General features: G+C 32.1%; 2 protein-coding genes and 1 long non-coding RNA gene across 4 annotated transcripts; 1 reads left to right on the forward strand and 2 right to left on the reverse strand.

Annotated features, from left to right (window-relative positions):
• Positions 1–5,403: 5,403 nt before the first annotated feature.
• Positions 5,404–6,238, reverse strand: LOC105180993 (uncharacterized). Its single transcript, XR_003113322.1, has 3 exons — positions 5,991–6,238; positions 5,689–5,908; positions 5,404–5,515 (listed from the first exon to the last, which is right to left on the reverse strand). It is a non-coding gene; the product is annotated as an uncharacterized LOC105180993 (long non-coding RNA).
• A 768-nt stretch (positions 6,239–7,006) lies between these two features.
• On the forward strand, positions 7,007–8,924 carry Vha14-1 (V-type proton ATPase subunit Vha14-1). Its single transcript, XM_011137416.3, has 5 exons — positions 7,007–7,210; positions 7,508–7,589; positions 8,084–8,166; positions 8,575–8,697; positions 8,812–8,924. Exons 1-5 carry the CDS (start codon positions 7,157–7,159, stop codon positions 8,842–8,844), a joined length of 375 nt encoding a protein of 124 aa, XP_011135718.1. The 5' UTR covers positions 7,007–7,156; the 3' UTR covers positions 8,845–8,924.
• Positions 8,925–10,741: 1,817 nt separating this feature from the next.
• On the reverse strand, positions 10,742–15,674 carry gb (solute carrier family 7 member genderblind). 2 transcript variants are annotated; one of them, XM_011137413.3, is made up of 11 exons: positions 15,591–15,674; positions 14,694–14,862; positions 14,336–14,558; positions 14,138–14,253; positions 13,133–13,258; positions 12,911–13,055; positions 12,002–12,125; positions 11,700–11,900; positions 11,464–11,613; positions 11,208–11,385; positions 10,744–11,102 (listed from the first exon to the last, which is right to left on the reverse strand). In XM_011137413.3, the coding sequence occupies exons 2-11, from the start codon at positions 14,755–14,757 to the stop codon at positions 11,038–11,040; spliced, it is 1,392 nt and encodes a 463-aa protein (XP_011135715.1). In that variant the 5' UTR covers positions 14,758–14,862; positions 15,591–15,674; the 3' UTR covers positions 10,744–11,037. The 2 variants fall into 2 exon arrangements, with proteins under 2 accessions (XP_025157217.1, XP_011135715.1); XM_025301432.1 differs by lacking the exon at positions 15,591–15,674 and having other exon boundaries at positions 10,742–11,102; positions 14,694–15,048.
• Between the last annotated feature and the right edge of the window lie 5,824 nt (positions 15,675–21,498).

Genomic DNA, 21,498 nt, shown 5'->3' on the forward strand with positions numbered 1-21,498 from the left:
TAGCGTCGAATTATTCTTCTTCTTAATAACAATGTGCTTCTATGTGTACTCTTATACTCCACTTTCTATACTTTGCATAACGTATCACATACGTTTCGAGAGAAACGTATGTTATTATTCGTTGCATTGCGAATGATAATTTGTGTATACGTTTCACTTGCGACTGTTAAATATACGGTTCTAAAGATTTTCCATTGCAATTAGTCGAAACTTGTCACTTACGTATCAGAGAGAAGCCTGAGAGCGGGCATGGCTGTATTTACAGCGTTATGGAAAAGTTGGCTGATTCGCAGCGCCAACTGGGTCCATTTTTCATGGACATGAACTACTAAGCCAATGTCCACGATTTGTCGGTACTATTCCGTGCTATGTCCATAATTATTTGGTTCTGTTCTGTGCTATGTTCACGAGCGAGCTAGATTAGTTAGATAAAAACGAAGAATCGGTCTTCGTCTCACCACCAGCGAATAGACAATCGCGACGAAGCGAGCCAGCAGCGATCTTATCGTAAGGCAGACGTCGCCGTCCCCCCTTTCACCCCCTTGTTTTCCTTTCCACATTGTTTTATATTTATAATTCGGGAAGAAAATAATTTCGAGAGTTCGGACGATTTCTAGCAATGACGCGACAGAGATAACGCGCGGCCACATTAATTTGTCATGACTTTTAAATTACTTATAATTACATAAACGCCCATATGTGCAAATTATAGATAATTATTGCGCGTATGTTTTAATATTGTACAATATGGCATATAATAACAACAACTTCATTTCTTGCAGTATTTTTTTAAGATCTTCGTTGAGGTCGTGAATTAATTTTCTTCATCAATCAGTTTTCTGCAAAAATTAAGATTTTTTAAATAAAATATAAAATGTTTCTCTTCTCTTCTCTCCGAAGAGTTAATTAAAAAATATGTACTCCACAGAGTCAACTAACAAATGTGTAGTCAGAAGAGTCAATTTAAAAGTGTACTCCGAAAAGTCAATTTAATAGCGTATTCCGAAGAGTCAATTTTAAAGCGTACTCTGAAAAATCTAATTAATATTGCAAATCCGAAAAGTCAATTTATAATAGAATATTTACTTCGATGATTCAGCTAAAGAAAAAAACATTTACTTATTATTATATTCAGAGAATAATATTTAATTTATTATTTATACTTATCTTACTTATGCTTACCCTACATATGCTTCTTTGAATGAAAAATTTAATTTGTTGACTGATTCAGATTCAGATTTGTTAAAATATCTCTTATGCGCAACTCTTGAACAGGTAGGTAGTAAAATAACTTTTTTTCTTTACGAATTTTATAAACTTTTCAAGAACATAAAAATTGAAAGATTCGTAAAGTCCGACCATGCAACCTCCACGCGGTACATCCTGAATAATACTAATGCTGGCGGCACCGTAAATTCTAAAGCTCATAACTCAGACAATTCTCAACAAAAATAGGTCATCAAGTAGTATTTCGGAAATGTATCGCTGTCATCTTTAACACTGTGTGATAAAAAGTGGGATATTCCATTTAAGAAAATCATGTTGGCATTGACCTCGCCTTGACTCCTCCATTCAAGGTCAACCGGATATGACCATTCAATAGATAACTTTTAAAACCTTACAACTTTAGTTGGAAATATTTTTCTTAAAAATGTTTCGTTTTCGAGGTATTTGACCGTTTCCATACTTTTCTAACTAAAGTGACATGGTCCATTATCGATGATTTTATTAAAAAATTTTTCGAACGAAAGTTGCATGGCTTGAAGGACGACACATAACGGAAATGTGGACTTGACCTTGAGTGAAGTGACCTTGTCAAAATCAGGCCAAGGTCATTAATGTTTTTTTAAATAGAAACTACGATTTTTTATTACATATTCTTGTAGCTTATCTCGAGAGCATTCCAAAACACTCTAACAAAGTTATATTTCATCGAGTACTTTCCGAGTTATGAGGCTTGGAACTTAAGGCAAGACCGATCACTGATCCGACCAATTAAGGCAAGATCAATTCGAATATATCTTTAGCCGTTAATAAGTCTTGGCCTTAGAAGTACGAAATAAAACCTCCTTGCTTTTATTACAATATCCTGTAAGTTAGCAAATATTCTTCACACATACAAACATAGTATTATTATATTTTTATTGAATAGTGCATTGAACAACTATAACATTGTTCTGAGAGTTTTCTCATTTAGAGCGACGAAACAAATATATTTTATGAATTTTTTTTTGCGCAGATAGAAAATTTCACGGATGTAATTGTTTTTGGAGATTATTTAATACTGTATGAAAAATATTTATTAACTTACAGGATATTGTAATAAAAGTAAAGAGGTTTCATTTCGTACTTCTTGATTCTGTTACAATATTCTTTTATATTTCATACTACATCCTTGTATAACTTAAAATTACTCTTAAAATATTATTAAACAATTCAATAATCAAACCTGTGAACCTGCCCGACTCCGCAAAATAATTAATAAAATATATTTCATTTTCTTGGCGCCGAATATTATTAATACTTTTACAAATAATATTACGAATGATATAAATTTTTACAAATAAAATTTGTAAAAATTTGTATTATTTGTAACATTATTATACAATTATAAATAAAATTACAAATATTAATATTACAAATAATATATATTACAAATAATAATATTATTAATAATAAAATATTATTTGCAATAATTTCGGTGCGCCGAGTAGACAAAACTTTTCAGTATTGTCATAGAGAGGAAAGGAGAGAGAGACAGTCGCGCCCGCGATTCAGATTATGGGTAAGAAAGAATTAGGCTCGCTCGCTGTGCGAGAACGAGAGCGACAAGGAGGGAATGATATTCTCTCTCTCTCTCTCGCTCGCTCGGCGCGTCGACAATTGCCGATCGCGTGGCTCACGTGGATTAACCGAGCTGGCTGTGTGCGTATAAAGGGGGGGGGAAGAGAATCCTCGTGCAAGCCCGTCACCAATTCGCATCATTGATACCAATGATATCAAAACCTAACAAGCTGCGGACAAGTGTAATTTGTAAATACCGGAGATCAATTGTTTATCAGCCCATAGACAATTAATATGACGAGATACCCGCGGAGACCCGCGTACTTCTCTTTCGTCTTTGCGTACAATTGCGATTAATAAAAAATTTTTACGAATTGTTCGGTTTTGACATCATTGGTATACGTGTGTACGTGTGTGTGTATGTGTACACGTACAATTGCGATATACACTTATCACGTTAGCATTGATCATTTTTATTCATGCTAAAAGAAATAAATATGATTATGTAAAGAATTTGTCTGCGTATTATTATACATTCTACATAGTTCTCCCTGCGATAGTAAAAATAACACACTTGAACAACCTCTACGCTCATATCACAAAGCCTGATCCACTGCGCTACTGAAGCAAATTGGTAATTCTTCTGCTATAACGACATTAACAGAAAAGACTAAACTTCAAACTGCATTTCTCAAAAACGTTTAAGATTTGCACCGTTATTGGGTAGCATTTGTTACTATTACATCAATATTATACTTTTCTAAAAGTAAAATCACGCGGTTATTTCAAGAGTGAAGATTCCTCTCGTGTGAGATATTAATTATTCATTCTTTATTAATGGGAAAAGATTTTCCTTTGATTTAAATGTTCAAGAAAAGTTATTTGTTCTCTGAGAATCTTTCAATTTTTATGTTCTTGAAAAGTTTATAAAATTCGTAAAGAAAAAAAGTTATTTTACTACCTACCTGTTCAAGAGTTGCGCATAAGAGATATTTTAACAAATCTGAATCTGAATCAGTCAACAAATTAAATTTTTCATTCAAAGAAGCATATGTAGGGTAAGCATAAGTAAGATAAGTATAAATAATAAATTAAATATTATTCTCTGAATATAATAATAAGTAAATGTTTTTTTCTTTAGCTGAATCATCGAAGTAAATATTCTATTATAAATTGACTTTTCGGATTTGCAATATTAATTAGATTTTTCAGAGTACGCTTTAAAATTGACTCTTCGGAATACGCTATTAAATTGACTTTTCGGAGTACACTTTTAAATTGACTCTTCTGACTACACATTTGTTAGTTGACTCTGTGGAGTACATATTTTTTAATTAACTCTTCGGAGAGAAGAGAAGAGAAACATTTTATATTTTATTTAAAAAATCTTAATTTTTGCAGAAAACTGATTGATGAAGAAAATTAATTCACGACCTCAACGAAGATCTTAAAAAAATACTGCAAGAAATGAAGTTGTTGTTATTATATGCCATATTGTACAATATTAAAACATACGCGCAATAATTATCTATAATTTGCACATATGGGCGTTTATGTAATTATAAGTAATTTAAAAGTCATGACAAATTAATGTGGCCGCGCGTTATCTCTGTCGCGTCATTGCTAGAAATCGTCCGAACTCTCGAAATTATTTTCTTCCCGAATTATAAATATAAAACAATGTGGAAAGGAAAACAAGGGGGTGAAAGGGGGGACGGCGACGTCTGCCTTACGATAAGATCGCTGCTGGCTCGCTTCGTCGCGATTGTCTATTCGCTGGTGGTGAGACGAAGACCGATTCTTCGTTTTTATCTAACTAATCTAGCTCGCTCGTGAACATAGCACAGAACAGAACCAAATAATTATGGACATAGCACGGAATAGTACCGACAAATCGTGGACATTGGCTTAGTAGTTCATGTCCATGAAAAATGGACCCAGTTGGCGCTGCGAATCAGCCAACTTTTCCATAACGCTGTAAATACAGCCATGCCCGCTCTCAGGCTTCTCTCTGATACGTATACGCAAGTAGTTCAAGAATAGGGCCCCTAGGCTGCGTTCCGATATTCACTGCCAGCACTGAAATTCTATAGTATACGTGATACAAACTATGTATTTTCAGTATTGGCAGTGAATTTTGGAACGCAGCCCTAGACTGCGTGTTCGAGAAGTGGGGATATTGCTCACGTAGAAAAGGATATATTCTGTTTTTACCATAAACATAGGAATATAGAGACAGAGCATAAGCCCGTAAGATAGGCTAGGAGAATTGTACTGAAATGCGGGGGGCGACTGTGCCTAAGTTTCATTGGCTACGATAGTGCGCATATTCAGAGCGTGTGATGCAACGACTTTTGCTGTCACTGGCAAATAGTAAATGTAACAAAATGATAAGAACTATTTTGTTGTACAGAAATGCATAGTAAGAATAGAAATTATGTAATATTTGAAGTATATAATGAGTAAAATAAATATGCATATATACTATAAAATAATATTATTTATTATAAGAACTTTTATAAAACATAAAACAATACTTATACATAATTATTATTATATATATTATATAATTATATATGAATATACTTATTACTAAAGTTATATTAATAAATTCCTCAATCGACATTTTCTAGAGAATTATGAATTCTTTTAAATGATACCATTGTTGCTTTCTCTGCTGTACATGGTTGTATCGATGTCATTGTTTCTTTATCTGTTGTTGATGATTGTGCTAAACGTCATAAGATATTTTATATAATATATAATAATACAATGAATAATTTGTATTTCTAGCAATTATATTATCTCCACAACCTCCGCAAACAGTAGGCATTATCCAATCATAAATAATATAAATGCTAATAATATAAATAAGTATAAAAATTTGTTACTTTGTTTACTTACGGCATACAATGAAGGAATCATTCTTTCTTTTTTCCGTTTCTATATGCTTTTCACATTCATTCAATGGCAAAACATTTGGCCTTAATCGCGTTAATAATCCGTTTGATCGAAAGATTCCTTTGAAAAATGATCAGAGCAAATATGTGCACTTTTTGGAATATGTGGTGGAAGATTTAAGATATCGGTCCACAAATTGCGGCTGGTATTATTTTTTGGAATGCTAAACATAAATATTTATATTATATTAAAAAACTTTTTTGAAAATTGGGTACTATTATTTTACAGTACACGCAATTTTACACCTGTGAAATGTAATTTTTCGATTTTTGTCCACATTGCTGGTTTTTTTCCAATTTTGGCTATCGGACCTGTTCTTACACTTTGGAACGCAACACTGCACCATTCTATTATTTGTATTTATCTTTTCTTATCACCGACACTTACACTGACAGTATTATTTTGCAGAGGTTATGCATGTGACTTTTCTTTCATAATTTCATACACATCTATGTATGTATCAAATACTTACACACGGCACAACTAATTAGATTTAGGCACAGTTTACCTCGTCGCACCATCCCGCAATGGTTATCCCCCGCAACTCTATGCTCTGTCTCTGTATTCCTATGTCTATGGTTTTTACTGTTCGTTCTCTCTCGCACAATTCCGATAGAAGGGATATAGGGGAGGCAGTTGCTGTACAGTACTATACAGTAACCACCGCCCCTATTCCTCTTCCATCGGGACTGTACGAGAGAGAACGAACAGTAAAAACAGAGTGCTTCTTTTTTTACGAAAGTTATACTCTTGAGTCAAGAGTTACATTCTTGAAATTTGGGAGAACGCGCAGTCTAGGGCTGCGTTCCGATATTCACTGCCAGCACTGAAATTCTATAGTATACGTGACATAAACTATGTATTTTCAGTACTGGCAGTGAATTTCGGAACGCAGCCTAGATATACTATGTCTATGAACACAACCAATCTGATGCATCTAATCGGACCGCTTCATTGCACCCTATTACACCCCGACTGTACTGTAAATAAAATTGAGAGCGGCTACCGGGCCGCTGGGACGCTTTTTCTGCCGAATTCCGTCGCGCCCCTGAGAAAATGTGTGCACACTACATCCGTCCTGACTGTGGCACCCAATTCGACATAGTACGATTGGACACGACCAACAGGTGCAAACTACTATCTGGTGAATTACTAAATCCAATCAATCATTTGCCCTCTGTTGATACTAGTGAATTAATTTTATATCCACTTCTTTAGATGGCGTATCAGAAAAAATATCACAAGTAACTGTCACGATGTAGCCAGTCAAAATTCTTTCTATATAATGATTATGTAGGTGTGACTAGTCAGCTGATGTCCAACATAAAATTACGTAGGATCAGCATTGAATTTACTTTCTTTTAAAAAATTTCTTTGAATAAATTTAATTTGCTTCGAAAACGAGGGAAAAATGGCATTACATTCTGCAAGTAAAGGCAAACTTCTTGCAGTGATTGGCGATGAGGTAAATATAAATAAAATACATATTTGAATGTGTTTATTTTAGACAAGAATTTATTAAATTTATTTTTTTTATAACTTTATGTATAACATTAAAATAAATTCGTTGCGTAATAAAAGAACATTTTGTACATATATCAAATAGCAAATTAAGACTATCTGAATTTTTGCTACTAATAAAGTTTATTTGTATCTTGTTGGTTATATCTTTTTCTCTAAAATAAACTTTCAAAAGCAAATATGTATTTGAGATATTTAAAACTAGAATAAAAATGAATTCAATTAATGGATATTGTTTTAGGACACATGTGTGGGTTTCTTACTAGGTGGAGTTGGAGAAATCAATAAACATCGCCAACCTAATTTTATGGTTGTAGATAAAAGTATGTATAATAATCATATGTTTTAAGCTAATTAAATAGTGATGTATTCAACATAAAGAGTAATGATATATTAAACACAAAATATTTTCGATTAAAAATTAATATATTTCTTCTATTGAAGATATAATCTATGATGTTATATCTCTTTTCTTTAGTTTTTGAAGCTTTTCTATTAAATATAGAAAAATATTAAATTATATTTGTATCATTTAATATTTATAGACAAAATATTCTTAAGACAATTTGTATTTATGAGCCTTACAGTGCAAATATATTTTTCCATTTTGTTAACAATAATATATTTTAAGCAAAAATTTTTTTTATTGAATTAAAAAATTTTTAAGAATCAATTTTTGGTTGAAAAAGTATTACTGTGTACAATAAACATATTGTCAAACTGTATACTCTATATACACATATATAAATATATTATCATAGTATAAATTGTAAGATCCTGCAATGGTATACTTAATGTTGAACAATAATATTCCTAGATACAGCAGTAAGTGAAATAGAGGATACTTTTAAACGATTTATTAAACGTGACGACATTGATATCATCCTTATTAACCAGAATGTAAGTATTTGAATATTGATAAGCAGTAATAAAATAACTATATTCATAAAACAAAATATCTGTATTATTTTTTAATGAATTTTTAAGATGTTTTAATCTGCTGACAGCATTTAATATTCAAATCAACAAATATATTACAAGATTCACAATACTCAAATGTTTTGGATATTCCAATGTTTCAAATTATCTATGGAATGGAATTTATTTAATTGTAATTTAATTTATAGTTTTAATTTAAAGAGAGATAATGTACTATATATATATGGTTACTTGTATTTTAAAATTATAATATTAAATATAGCAATGTTTATTCTGATTCATGAAAAAATTATAACTTTCTTTATTTTCTTGTAAATATGCAAATTTTCTCTTATTTCGTTTAATCTTGCATTCGACATTCTGCCATAGGTAGCTGAAATGATTCGTCATGTGATAGACAGTCACACTCAACCAATACCTGCTGTATTGGAAATCCCGAGCAAGGATCACCCTTACGATGCCAGTAAGGATTCTATTTTGAGACGTGCCAAAGTATGTTGAATTTAATTATGATAATTCTTAGTTATGATAAATTATTGTTTAATTTTGTTTCCTTATCTTCCCTTTAATCTTTTCATGGAATCTTGTTATATTTATTGTTTGTAGGGAATGTTCAATCCGGAAGATATCCATGCATAATATGTATACAGTATTAAATTTGCTGTTAATTACTCTACACAGATGTATAATAAACTAGAATTATTTGTTATTGCATTTCACATCTTTATTTTTATTAGATTATAGTAAATGCAATGTAAAATTGTTTTCATTGAGTACAAAGAATAATGGATGAGGAAAGTATAATTTTTCTTGTTATTTTATATACACGTATGTATATAATAAAATGATAGAAATAATTAAGTCTCAAAAATTATTTTATATTTATAATATTGTGCATCAAGTTGCTTATACTCCAATTGTCTAAAATCACAATAAATTATTATTATTCATTTTATTACATATTAGTAAATTATTAATGTGTTCAATAAATAAAATAGAAAAAAGTATATAATATATAAACTCAAATATGCATTTTTTTATTATGTATTTCGATTTCTGAATGAACTATATATTCGGTCAATATTTAAATATTTTTATATATGGTAACGATTATTTGATTATTTGATTGATATCTTTGATTTGTGATACATCTCATAGACTAATTTCCAGCTGAATTATTCTATGCCATTGACTATCTAATAGATACATTTTCAAATAATGGGTAGAAAAAAATAACCAAGTGGAATAACAAGCTAATATTACTCGGCCAATAGTAATTGCAAGTTACAGATATATATCTTGAAAATATTGGACAACAGTCTTGGCAAATTTTGGGTAAGAGGCGTACAACATTAGTTGAGACATATACAAAGATTGAACATTGATAATTTGCGAAATATAATGTTGGATTTCTGTGACGAACAATAGACAGATATATTTTATCGAATTACGCAATGCGAGGATTGGTCGTTTATGTAATGAAAAAGGACAATTGTTCCCTTCATTATGATAAAATCTATAAAACAATTATATATAATTAAGAGAAAAGTAAGTAAACAGTATATCTTAAGTTGACAAAAAAAACTTGAAAGATATACAGATGAATTCGAAATTGAAAATATAAAGTCAAGAAATTGTGTGCATTAACTATGTTCAGAAAACAAAGCAGTAATTATTGGTTTTTATTATTAGATTCTTACATTTAGACCTATAACGTTGACGAATTTGCAACGTTAATTAATTGTAACCGTCGTGTTTTCTGAATTTAGTTATTTAGTATTACAAACTTCAACAATCACTGATTGCTCAGTGAGCACTTGTATTTAATTGGCATATTATAGATTTTAAAATATATGCCAATCATAAGAGCTTACTGAATGTTTAATAAACGGTCATAGTACTGAATGTAACTGTTTCTTTTAGTACAATTCCTCCCATTTTTTTTAGTACAATTTCCTTACCATGTGATCTAAATTCTATTGTCATTTATATATTGTATCTTATATCCAACCATAGAACATTCCACGTAGAAGGGGTATTATCTTGTGCTACATGGCAATTGATGTGTAAAGACCAAGATTAACTTACCTCTAATAATAAAATCTATAAAAAATCTGATGAAATTGATAAAGCTGCGTTATTTTTTAACATAGAAATATTGAAAAATTAAAAGGAGATGAGCATATTAACAGTTTCTGACAGTCTAGAGTGACTACGACATTGCTCTTCCAATCTAACCTCTCAATCCAATTTCTTAATTATTTATTTCTGAATCAGGATTGAATTGTCAATTGATGTAATATATTTTTGTATCAAAATATAATTTTTAAAACCTGCAGTTGTTAGCAAAAATTCTTGCACATCATTATTTCCTATATTTTCGGCATACAACAGTATTAATAATCAAGTACTGTGTATAATTAATACAAATTAATACAAATAATACAAAGAATATCTATATAATACAGCACACGAAACACACTTCTTTGTTAATATTAAAAATATTAAAATGCATTTCTCATATCTAACAGACATTTATAAACCAGATTGTGTTATTAATATCTTTATATTCTTTGATTTTTATAATAAATTATTCCAGCATCTTATAATGTAACATTTTACATTATAAAAATTCTCTAAATATATTTGAATCCTCTACTCTTTGGAAACTTTCTATTCTCAAATTCTTTCTTCTTCTGAATTCTGATATTTTCCAAAATTTTAAGTTTACAAATCTCCAAATTCTCCTCGACTTTCTGAATCATCTCGATAAGATCATTTCTTAGTTTATTTTGGTGGGATTTAATTTAATTTATAAAATTGGCCATCTAGTTAATCAATTTCACGTTCTTCTTTCGCAGACAGGAATAACTTCTGCACAGTATGCGTAGCTTCAACTAAAAACAATACAGAACATAAGTATAATTATTAAAGGTTCAAATTATATTAAATGATTGATAAGTTTAACATAAAACAAATCATGTTTATGAGAATCAACGAACCGTTGATTTTCTGGAACCACAACGGCTTGTCTTTCCAAACGACTCCAATAAAATACGCGGGTATACCGGAAGCGGTAATCAAGATACCCATTCCAACCTCATACGGTCTTTCATAACATGGTACGAGAACTAAAAACGCACATACTGCTACGAATACTATAGGTATCCATAATGGCACCTGGAAAGAAGAGGTTCACTAGTCCCAAGACATATACTGCCTAATAATATTATCTCTATGCTGCAAGTAGTACGTTACCTTGATCGGTCGTTCCATGTCAGGCCGTTTGTAGCGTAACCATAAAATTCCAGCCACAGAGATCATAATAAAGAACGATTCTACTATGCTACAATACGTAATCAGCACGATGATATCGCTTGTGCATAACATTACCAGAGACAGAATACACTACGAATGTAAAATAGATTATACTATAAATATCTCAAACGTATTTCTAAAAAACGATTTCACTAATTTGATTAATAAACGCGTACCAGAAATACTAAGGCAGGAGTAGGCGACAGTCTGGACATGTTGATGTGACTTAACATCGAGGGGAAATTACCATTTCTAGCACCAACGAAGCACATTCTTGACGACGTCATGATGTGTACGCTCAATCCGCCAAAGGCTGATACAGCCACCATTACTGATATGGTCCAAGCTAAATATCCAAGTACTTGATCACCGAAAGTCTGATAACAACAAGAACATTGAGTTCTGCATACAAACATCGAATAGAATAAATTCAATTAGTAAATTATAATAAATTATGTTGTATTTATAATCAACTTACCACTGCGATAGCATTAGAAGCAATCATGGCTGTCGGCGTCAAAACAGCCAAGTAAGCTACATTCGCCATAACGTAGATGAAGGTTACCAACGGCAGTGATATGTAAATTGCACGTGGTAGATTCCTGATAACAAAGTTTAATCAGAAAAAGAAGTATATGAATATACACATACAAAATATGCAATTAAGTCAGTAGGAGCCGGTAAACATTAATATTCATATATAATGTCCTCTGTGTTATTAATAATTTTTTTTGGGCTCGATTACTTTCAGTATTTATCATCTGATTTGATCTATCCTGATTATTTGCAATATGATACATATTATGACGCACTGTAATATTTACAGTCGATTCTATATTCGTCAATAAAACTAAAGAATTATATTGAGTCAGATAAAGATGAACTATGAAACTATGAAACTATGAAATATAAATTTATACAATCTTACGGATAATAATTGTAGAGCGATGTACTTGAAAATATTTTAAAGGTTGAAGCCTCAGCTTTAAAATCCTATTAAGTTTCCTCCTTAATGATGATTTCTCTTCAGTTGACAAAATTCTAAATTGTTTAAATATATTCCTTATTGTTTCTTAAAATATGGACATTGGTTGGAAAAAGATCAAGTAATTGTTAAAATTCGCAACTCTGATTATTATAAAACATTTATGAGAAGAGGATAGAACATGATCATCAATGTCTACTGACTCGTATTGATTTATTCGTACATTTTAAATTAAATTTTCCAATAATGAAGCAAACTAATCTTATTGCTTTTTCTTTTTTATCAATCATTCAATGATCCAATAAGGATATTTATTCATCAGTTAAACAATATGAAATCTATATAATTTCGTAAAAATCGACACTACAATAAATTCGTAATGACGATAGATAATAAACTTACTTATAAGGATTTTTTAGTTCTTCCGTCATAAAATTTAAATAATTCCATCCTGAATAAGAAAATATACCAGAATAAAATGCCACTGCAATCTTGCCAGGACTATAATTTGTATTTTCAAAAGTATTCTCGAAATTTTCCGTGTATCCTAATTAACATAAAAAATTTTAATTAAAAGACAATACTTATTAGAATGCATTACAGCGAATCAGTTAGAAAATTTACCCATGCATAGCCAAACCAAACCAGCTATGATAATAATCACCAATGCTCCAATTTTAGCAAACATGAATATATTCTGCATCTTAGAAGTTTCCTTTACGTCATAGCAGTTAATAAACGTGAGCAAGCCTAACAAACATTTCGTAAATTTTGTAATTTAATTAATCGTAAATAATTAAATCGTTAATTTTATAAATTAAATTATAAGTGTTTACAATAAATGATAATTTTTCTAATGTGAGATATATATACAGGGTGTCCCATTTTAACCCTTTAACTGCTACGGTCGAGATAACTTGAATGTGGAAAAAAATGGTGGCCTTGCTACGATCGAGTTTACTCGATTTGGACTTTCAATGTGTGTGATATTGCGTTTGGTATTTTTTTTAATTTAAAAATGTGAATTTGTTGAAAATCTGGATCATCAGCAAATTATAAAATATTTTATAATTATAAAAATAACTCAGCAAAGAAAGTCATACTAGTCATTTAATAACTCAGCAGTTAAAGTTTTAGACAAAAGTTGTTCAAATTAACTAGTAGAAAAGAACAGTGTAATAAAAAATAAGGGTTCCTGTTTAAATAACGCAAGTTGACCTTCAAATGACCTTGAAAAGAGGTCAAGGTCAAAGTCAAGGTCATTATAAGGTAGCTCACTTAAATCCCTACAACTTTTATTCAGATCATTTTCCTTGAAACTTCACTACTGAAGAGTTATTTGGAGAGTTATTTGGGGTGGAACATTAAAATGGGACACCCTGTATGTATATATATATATATATATATATATATATATATATAAATCTAGATTCAAATTACTATATTTATTAACTAAATGCAAACGTTCTACCAATTTCAGGACTTTTTACTGTATGATATACTCATAGATGCTTTCTTACACATATTTGTATCTAATCAATAACTGTGTCTAAATATTTCTGTCTAATTAATGATGATAATGTAATAATGATATGTAAATTTCTTAACCATACTAAATAAATAACTTACATATGCTGAGTGCAGCTATCAATCGTGCACAATCATCTGGAACATTACAGTTAGGGAAAAATGGCTGTAAGACATATTGAGCAACAGTCAAACCCATGATAGCATTTGTTGTTGGTCTGTAAATAACAATGATACCTTGCAGTGTACTTTTGAATAGTAAATTATTAGATTATTTAAGGACTATTTAAAGAAACTCACACAAAAATTAAATTAGCAGCCCATAAGTACAAGAACGAAGGCAGAACACCGAAAGCCTCATGAATATAAGCATAATCTCCTCCACTGCGAGGTATACTGGTACCTAACTCAGCATAACATAATGCACCCACCATAGAAAGCAAACCACATAATATCCATATGATTAAGGATAGTCCAACACTGCCTACTTCTTGTATAACACCTTTTGGCGTGATGAAAATACCTTTTAAGTTAATTTAAATTAGTTTAAATTTAACATCTAGATATCTTAAATATTATGTATATATGTATGAAATATAAAACTCTAAGAAATCAATTTTTAATTTATTCTCATTTATTAAATTTAATTTGGACATACCTGAACCAAATATAATTCCTAATATAATAGCTACTCCTTCTAAAAGACCAAGCTGTTTTTTCATTTGCACCTTACCAACAGTTTTCTGTTGACTGTCAGTTCGTAATCGAATGGATCCTTCATCATCCGAATTTATCAGTCTTATTTCTTTGGCGGATTCATCACATGCCTGATTTGTCATTGTTATAAAAGAATAACTTTGCAGAATGTATGAAATTTTTTTAAATCAAGTCTTGTGACAGGTTAATTTTCTAATTAACATGAAGTGTAATAGTAGTTAAAGATCATCATAAAGAACAATTTATGGAAACTTATACTAAACGTTTGCTCACACAGGTAACTTCATTATCTGTAACTGAAACATTTTTGTTTTTTAATATTCAAAAGAACATACAATTTCCTGATACAAAAAACAATTATACATATAAGAAAAAAGTAATTATATAAAATTTGTTATGATAAAAGACTTGAGAAAAGTTTCATCATAATTAATAGTATCAATTCGTATCAATAATTATGTAATTGAAAATTTACCATTTTTGTCTTACTAATAATAAAAATGAGTATTTATATGTATACATATATATATATATATATTAGTAATTATAAATAGAAATTGAAAGCTTACAGAATTGTATGTACAAAACATAAGAAAAACAAGCATTAATTTACAAATATGAACTTGCAATTACTCTGAATACGATATCTTATTTGTCCTCTTTTCTTTATTTATTACCGCATTTATAAACCACTTGTTCTTATAAAATCAATTTTTTATATCACATTAATTAACCACATTCTTTTTAAAAGCATCATATTAGGTTAAACTAGGTTAAATGATGTGTGAAGAATTTAAAAACACGTGTACAATAACAAAAAGGAACGGAATGAACTGACCAGGAGGTTAAGGGCACATTCCTTTATTCACTGCGAGTACTGTCAGCAGTACTAACAGTGTTCCGATATGAGTTGCAGTACCTGCGAAAGCGCTTCTATGAGTGCGTTCCGTTTCACGTATACGTGCGCATTTATCTATAGTTTATGTCACGTATACTATAAAAAATGCGCGCATATGCGTGAAACGGAACGCACTTTGGCTGCGTTCCGATATTCACTACCAGTACTGAAAATCTATAATATATGCGATATAAAGTATATATTTTCAATACTGGCAGTGAATATCGGAACGCAGCCTCTATAAGTGTATGACGTCATTAATTTCGGTGTCACTTCCTGCTGCGGCTACTGTAACTAGTGAGGTAAGGGGTGCGTTCCTTTATTTACTGCAAGTACTGATGCTATGACGTCATGAAAGTGTACTACTAGTAGTATTCCGTTTTAACTTCGAGAACTATCGAGATGTTGCAACGTTATAAATCGGAACGTACCGCGGTACGCTTCGTGAAGCTTGTGTTTATAGTTTGTTACCAATGCATCTGTTTACAAACATGAGTAAAATCTTAAATACCAATATAACTATAATCGCATTAATTTCAACTATAATAAGACAAAACATAGATGAGGAATAAAGCGAAAGCAATTTAGACATAGAAATAGTATAATAGCTAGCTGTTATACTATTTCTATGTCTAAATTGCTTTATTCCTCATCTATGTTTTGTCTTATTATAGTTGCAATTATAGTTATCCCGTACGGCACCGAAAAATTGCAACAACATTGTAGAAACATTGCAGTGCAAGATTACAACATTGCAGAAACGCTGCAAAATGTTGCCACAACATTGTTGCGAGATTGCAGCAACGGTAAAATGTCCGCTTTGAGAAATATTGCAATGCAACATTATAGCAATGTTGCAATGCAATATATATACAATGTTACTTTAGTCATATATACGTTATTATATATACGCTATTACGTAAATAATACTATTTTATTCAAAACATTTCCGTGAGATCCACGTGTTCTACAATGGTTTCACTTTTGTGTGTTAAGACACTTATGCCGACTTGTAAAGAATATAGCTTAGTTGTAATCTTCAGTTTTGGGGATAATAAATAATGATACATATAACTTATATTTATATATATTAAAATATTTTATTGATAGTTGCTGTTATAATGTTTATAATTATAAATACATAACCCATACAGCACAGAAGATTGCAGTTACATTGCAGTAATCTTGCAAAATTGCAAATTTCCGAGCAATGTTGTAGAGACATTGCTCGGAAATGAAATTGCAATCTTGCACTGCAATATCGCAGAAACTCGGAAATGGAAATGCAATCTTCCATCCCAGATAATACAAGATCTGAAGGCGTCGCAGAGACGTCCTAAAAAGGAAGAAACATCCTCAGCTCGTTTTCAGGACGTACTCTGGTTAGAAACATTGCAAAAATATTTTAATGCTTTGTTGTCTAATTATTATTATAAATAAGACAAAAATACTGAAAATAAAATTTTTCTCGTTGGAGCTATCGATACGTATGCGCGACAACTCAAATTTCATCATCAGTTGCGATTGTGTGTGCACATATTAAATAGGATTCATGAAACTACAAACGCTTTGGAGCGCAAAAAGAACAATTATAATTGTCTATGCGCTTCGAAGCATTTTAGACCATGTCCCCATGGAGAAGGAAATATCTATCATCTATGTTATAATTGTCCATTTAACAATGTACCCTTAGGAAAAATAACTTAAAATTTTCAAATTAACTTAAAGTTACTTATAGTTAACTGTAAATAATTTATAGTTAACTATAAATAATTTTAGATAACTATGAGTAACTTTAAATTAATTTGAACATCTTAAAGTAATTTTTCCTAAGGGTAAAAATAATATAACGCGTGTATTATACAACTATTACATTGTTGAGTGAAAATTTATAACATTATTGTCATGTTATTGTTACTTAGTGTTTGCTCAGTGCTTATGTGCAATGACGCTACATTATTGCAAATATATTGCACAGCAACATTGCTATAATGTTGCTCTACAATCTCTCTGAGGACGGACATTTCAACGTTGCTGCAATTTTTTTGTAACGATGCAGCGACATTACGCAACATTGCTGCAATATTGCAATGTCATAATATAATATTTCTGCAATGTCGCTGCAATCTTGCGGTGCTGTATGGGAAACTTAAACAAAGTTATATAATACGTATAAGTATTTGTATTATAGCTATTATAAATAAACAAAAAAGAATTATTTTTTATAATTAATATATAAACATTTTATATAAACAAAAGAGATTTATCTATTATAGCTACTATAAGAAAAAAAAATAATTATCTTTGGTTAGTATCACATATGTTGTTTTCTTAAAATTCGAATAGATATAAAAAAATGTAAATTGCCAATTAATCAAGTAGTTTTTAAGCGTCATTTTTAAATGCACTGTTATCAATAAAAGTGGGAATATGGACTATATGTATAAAATTGAAATTTATAGAAGTAATTATTGTAATAATAACCGCATATTAATAATTTTTGTAAATTTATTTGAAATAACATTCACACAATTAAAAATAGGATATTATTTGCCACAATATAGGATATATTTGCCACAAATTATTTGTTACAATGTTACTGCAATATTGGTTAAACAATATTGCACACTAATATTTATACAATGTTGCTGCAACATTGCTCTGCAATGTACAATTGCAATGTACAATTGCAATGTTGCTGCAAATCTTTGTGCCGTACGGGATATTGGTATTTGAGATTTCACTCATGTTTGTAAATAGATGCATTGGTAACAAACCATAAACACAAGCTTCACGAAGCGTACTGCGGTACGTTCCGATTTGTAACGTTGCAACACCTCGACAGTCCTCGAAGTTAAAACGGAACGTTATTAGTAGTACACTTCTGACGTCATAGCGTCAGTACTTGCAGTAAATAAAGGAACGCATCCTGTGACTGTGTTCCAAAATTCACTGCCAATATTAAAAATACATAGTTTTTTTAGTTCTTTTTTTTAGTTTTTCTTTTACAATTTTTTTTAATAGAAACGGTAGGATCAATAGACTTAAAATTTTTACAGTGTATTCATTAATGTTCAAAGTATAAAATAAATTTGTTACTATCTATATGGAAAATATACATAAAACTTTAAACGCGTTTATCTAGAAACACCATTTTACTGTAACACATTAAACTGTCCACACAATTATGCAAAAGTTGCTGAACCGAATAACTTGAAATTTTTACACAATATATAGCAGACATGTAGTTTTCGCCTCTATCTCGAACACAATTATATTTCATTTTATGAACATGATTCATTCAATTCATTTTTTTAAACATGATTACAAGTTGAAAAATATCTTTATTTTCGTTATTTTTTTTGTACAGTCTTTATTTTTCCAAACTTGGCTTCACTGCCTTCATTTTGGTACAGGCTATAATAGCAGCCATATATTTTTAAAATCTTTCTCATTTCTGATTTCAGAGTAATGAGAGACCCGGAATTATGTCGATAGCAAACATAGAGCTCGCAAACGGATGATTGCATATCTATCTATAATTACAAATTGGATTGGCTTTTATGATTCAATAAAATTTATTTTATACTTTGAACATTAATGAATACACTGTGAAAATTTCGAGGCCATCGATCTTACCGTTTCTGTTAAAAAAATTCGTAAAAATAGCCTTGAAAACAGCCTTCCATATATAATTTCCCTCTTAATTTAAAGACATTGCCATTTTTTCATAATATAAATTGTTAAAATGCACGAATATTTAAACATTTTATGTGTTTTTCCTGACAATGTCTATCTAGGGTAAGTGCAGAGGCGCTCGTAATGTTGAGCGACGAACAGAATACTAATTACAAGGGTTATAAGACGTGACATATGTCAAACGCTGACAGCTGACTGTTGGTTGTTACTCGCAATGTTGCTTATTTCTGTACTGTATAGCTGCGACACATAAATATCTAAGCGAGATGCGTTTATTTGGAAAATGTCCATCTGCCCAACGTTTAAGCATGACACGACTAGTATACCCTCGAAAATAGACCGACTTAATCTAATCAAGATAACAGCAGAATCTCTCGGGAGAGTGGGATCAAAGTGTTAACTCATTTATTTAGTTAATTCCCAAATAAATGAAGAAGCGTGCTCGACACGTATTCAACACGTAACTTCTGCGGATATCGATAGCATAGCGACGGATATCGAGAGCAGTTCGACATATCGAAGCAAAGTATCCGCGCGTCGGTAAGAAGATTTATGCGGCACGTCAAAAAGACATTTCGGTAATGCATATGCAGGCCGGTTAATAGCCTGTGAAGAAGATCGGATATTCGCGGGTACGTATATCAGGGTGCTGCTATCCGTGTGCGGCGACAGCTGTAGGTGGTAGCGGAGGAGTAACACACGCTGACATAGTATTGGTGAGATCGTTGTCCGTGGCTGTTGCGAGAGACCGGCAGAAAGTGGGAGACCGAGAGGGACAGAGACAAAATCGGAAAGAATAAGAGGGACGTGTGGAGGCAAGAGGTGGAGGTGTAGCAAAGAAGAGGAGGAGGTTGTAAGGGATCGGCGCTTCGGGCAACTTCAGTCGGTGCGTGCGAACGGGTTAGATCGGACGTTCGTTTGTCCGTCCGTCCGTCCGTCCGTCCGTCCGTCCGTCCGTTCGTCCGTCCGTCCGTTCGTCCGTCCGTCCGTTCGTCCGTCCGTCCGTCCGTCCGTCCGTTCGTCCGTCCGTCCGTCCGTTCGTCCGTCCGTCCGTCCGTCCGTTCGTTCGTTCGTTCGTTCGTTCGTTCGTTCGTTCGTTCGTTCGTTCGTTCGTTCGTTTTCGTTCGTTCGTTCGTTTTTTTTTTTTTTTTTTTTTTTTTTTTTTTCGTTCGTTCGTTCGTTCGTTCGTTTCGTTCGTTCGTTCGTTCGTTCGTTCGTTCGTTCGTTCGTTCGTTCGTTCGTTCGTTCGTTCGTTCGTTCGTTCGTTCGTTCGTTCGTTCGTTCGTTGTCGTTCGTTCGTTCGTTCGTTCGTTCGTTCGTTCGTTCGTTCGTTCGTTCGTTCGTTCGTGTTCGTTCGTTCGTTCGTTCGTTCGTTCGTTCGTTCGTTCGTTCGTTCGTTCGTTCGTTCGTTCGTTCGTTCGTTCGTTCGTTCGTTCGTTCGTTCGTTCGTTCGTTCGTTCGTTCGTTCGTTCGTTCGTTCGTTCGTTCGTTCGTTCGTTCGTTCGTTCGTTCGTTCGTTCGTTCGTTCGTTCGTTCGTTCGTTCGTTCGTTCGTTCGTTCGTTCGTTCGTTCGTTCGTTCGTTCGTTCGTTCGTTCGTTCGTTCGTTCGTTCGTTTTCGTTCGTTCGTTCGTTCGTTCGTTCGTTCGTTCGTTCGTTCGTTCGTTCGTTCGTTCGTTCGTTCGTTCGTTCGTTCGTTCGTTCGTTCGTTCGTTCGTTCGTTCGTTCGTTCGTTCGTTCGTTCGTTCGTCGTTCGTTCGTTCGTTCGTTCGTTCGTTCGTTCGTTCGTTCGTTCGTTCGTTCGTTCGTTCGTTCGTTCGTTCGTTCGTTCGTTCGTTCGTTCGTTCGTTCGTTCGTTCGTTCGTTCGTTCGTTCGTTCGTTCGTTCGTTCGTTCGTTGTTTTTTTTTTTTTTTTTTTTTTTTCGTTCGTTCGTTCGTTCGTTCGTTCGTTCGTTTCGTTCGTTCGTTTTTTTCGTTCGTTCGTTCGTTCGTTCGTTCGTTCGTTCGTTCGTTCGTTCGTTCGTTCGTTCGTTCGTTCGTTCGTTCGTTCCTGATATGTGCGGGCGTCACTCGTCTCGTCTTCGCGGTCGCTACGTTTCCCGACACATCGTCTTCTCCCGACCTTCGAGCTTCTTCCTAATCATCGGCATC

This window comes from Harpegnathos saltator, unplaced genomic scaffold (genome assembly GCF_003227715.2).
Source record: "Harpegnathos saltator strain DR-91 unplaced genomic scaffold, Hsal_v8.6 scaffold113, whole genome shotgun sequence".
In the NCBI taxonomy this organism is placed as follows: Eukaryota; Metazoa; Arthropoda; class Insecta; order Hymenoptera; family Formicidae; genus Harpegnathos; species Harpegnathos saltator.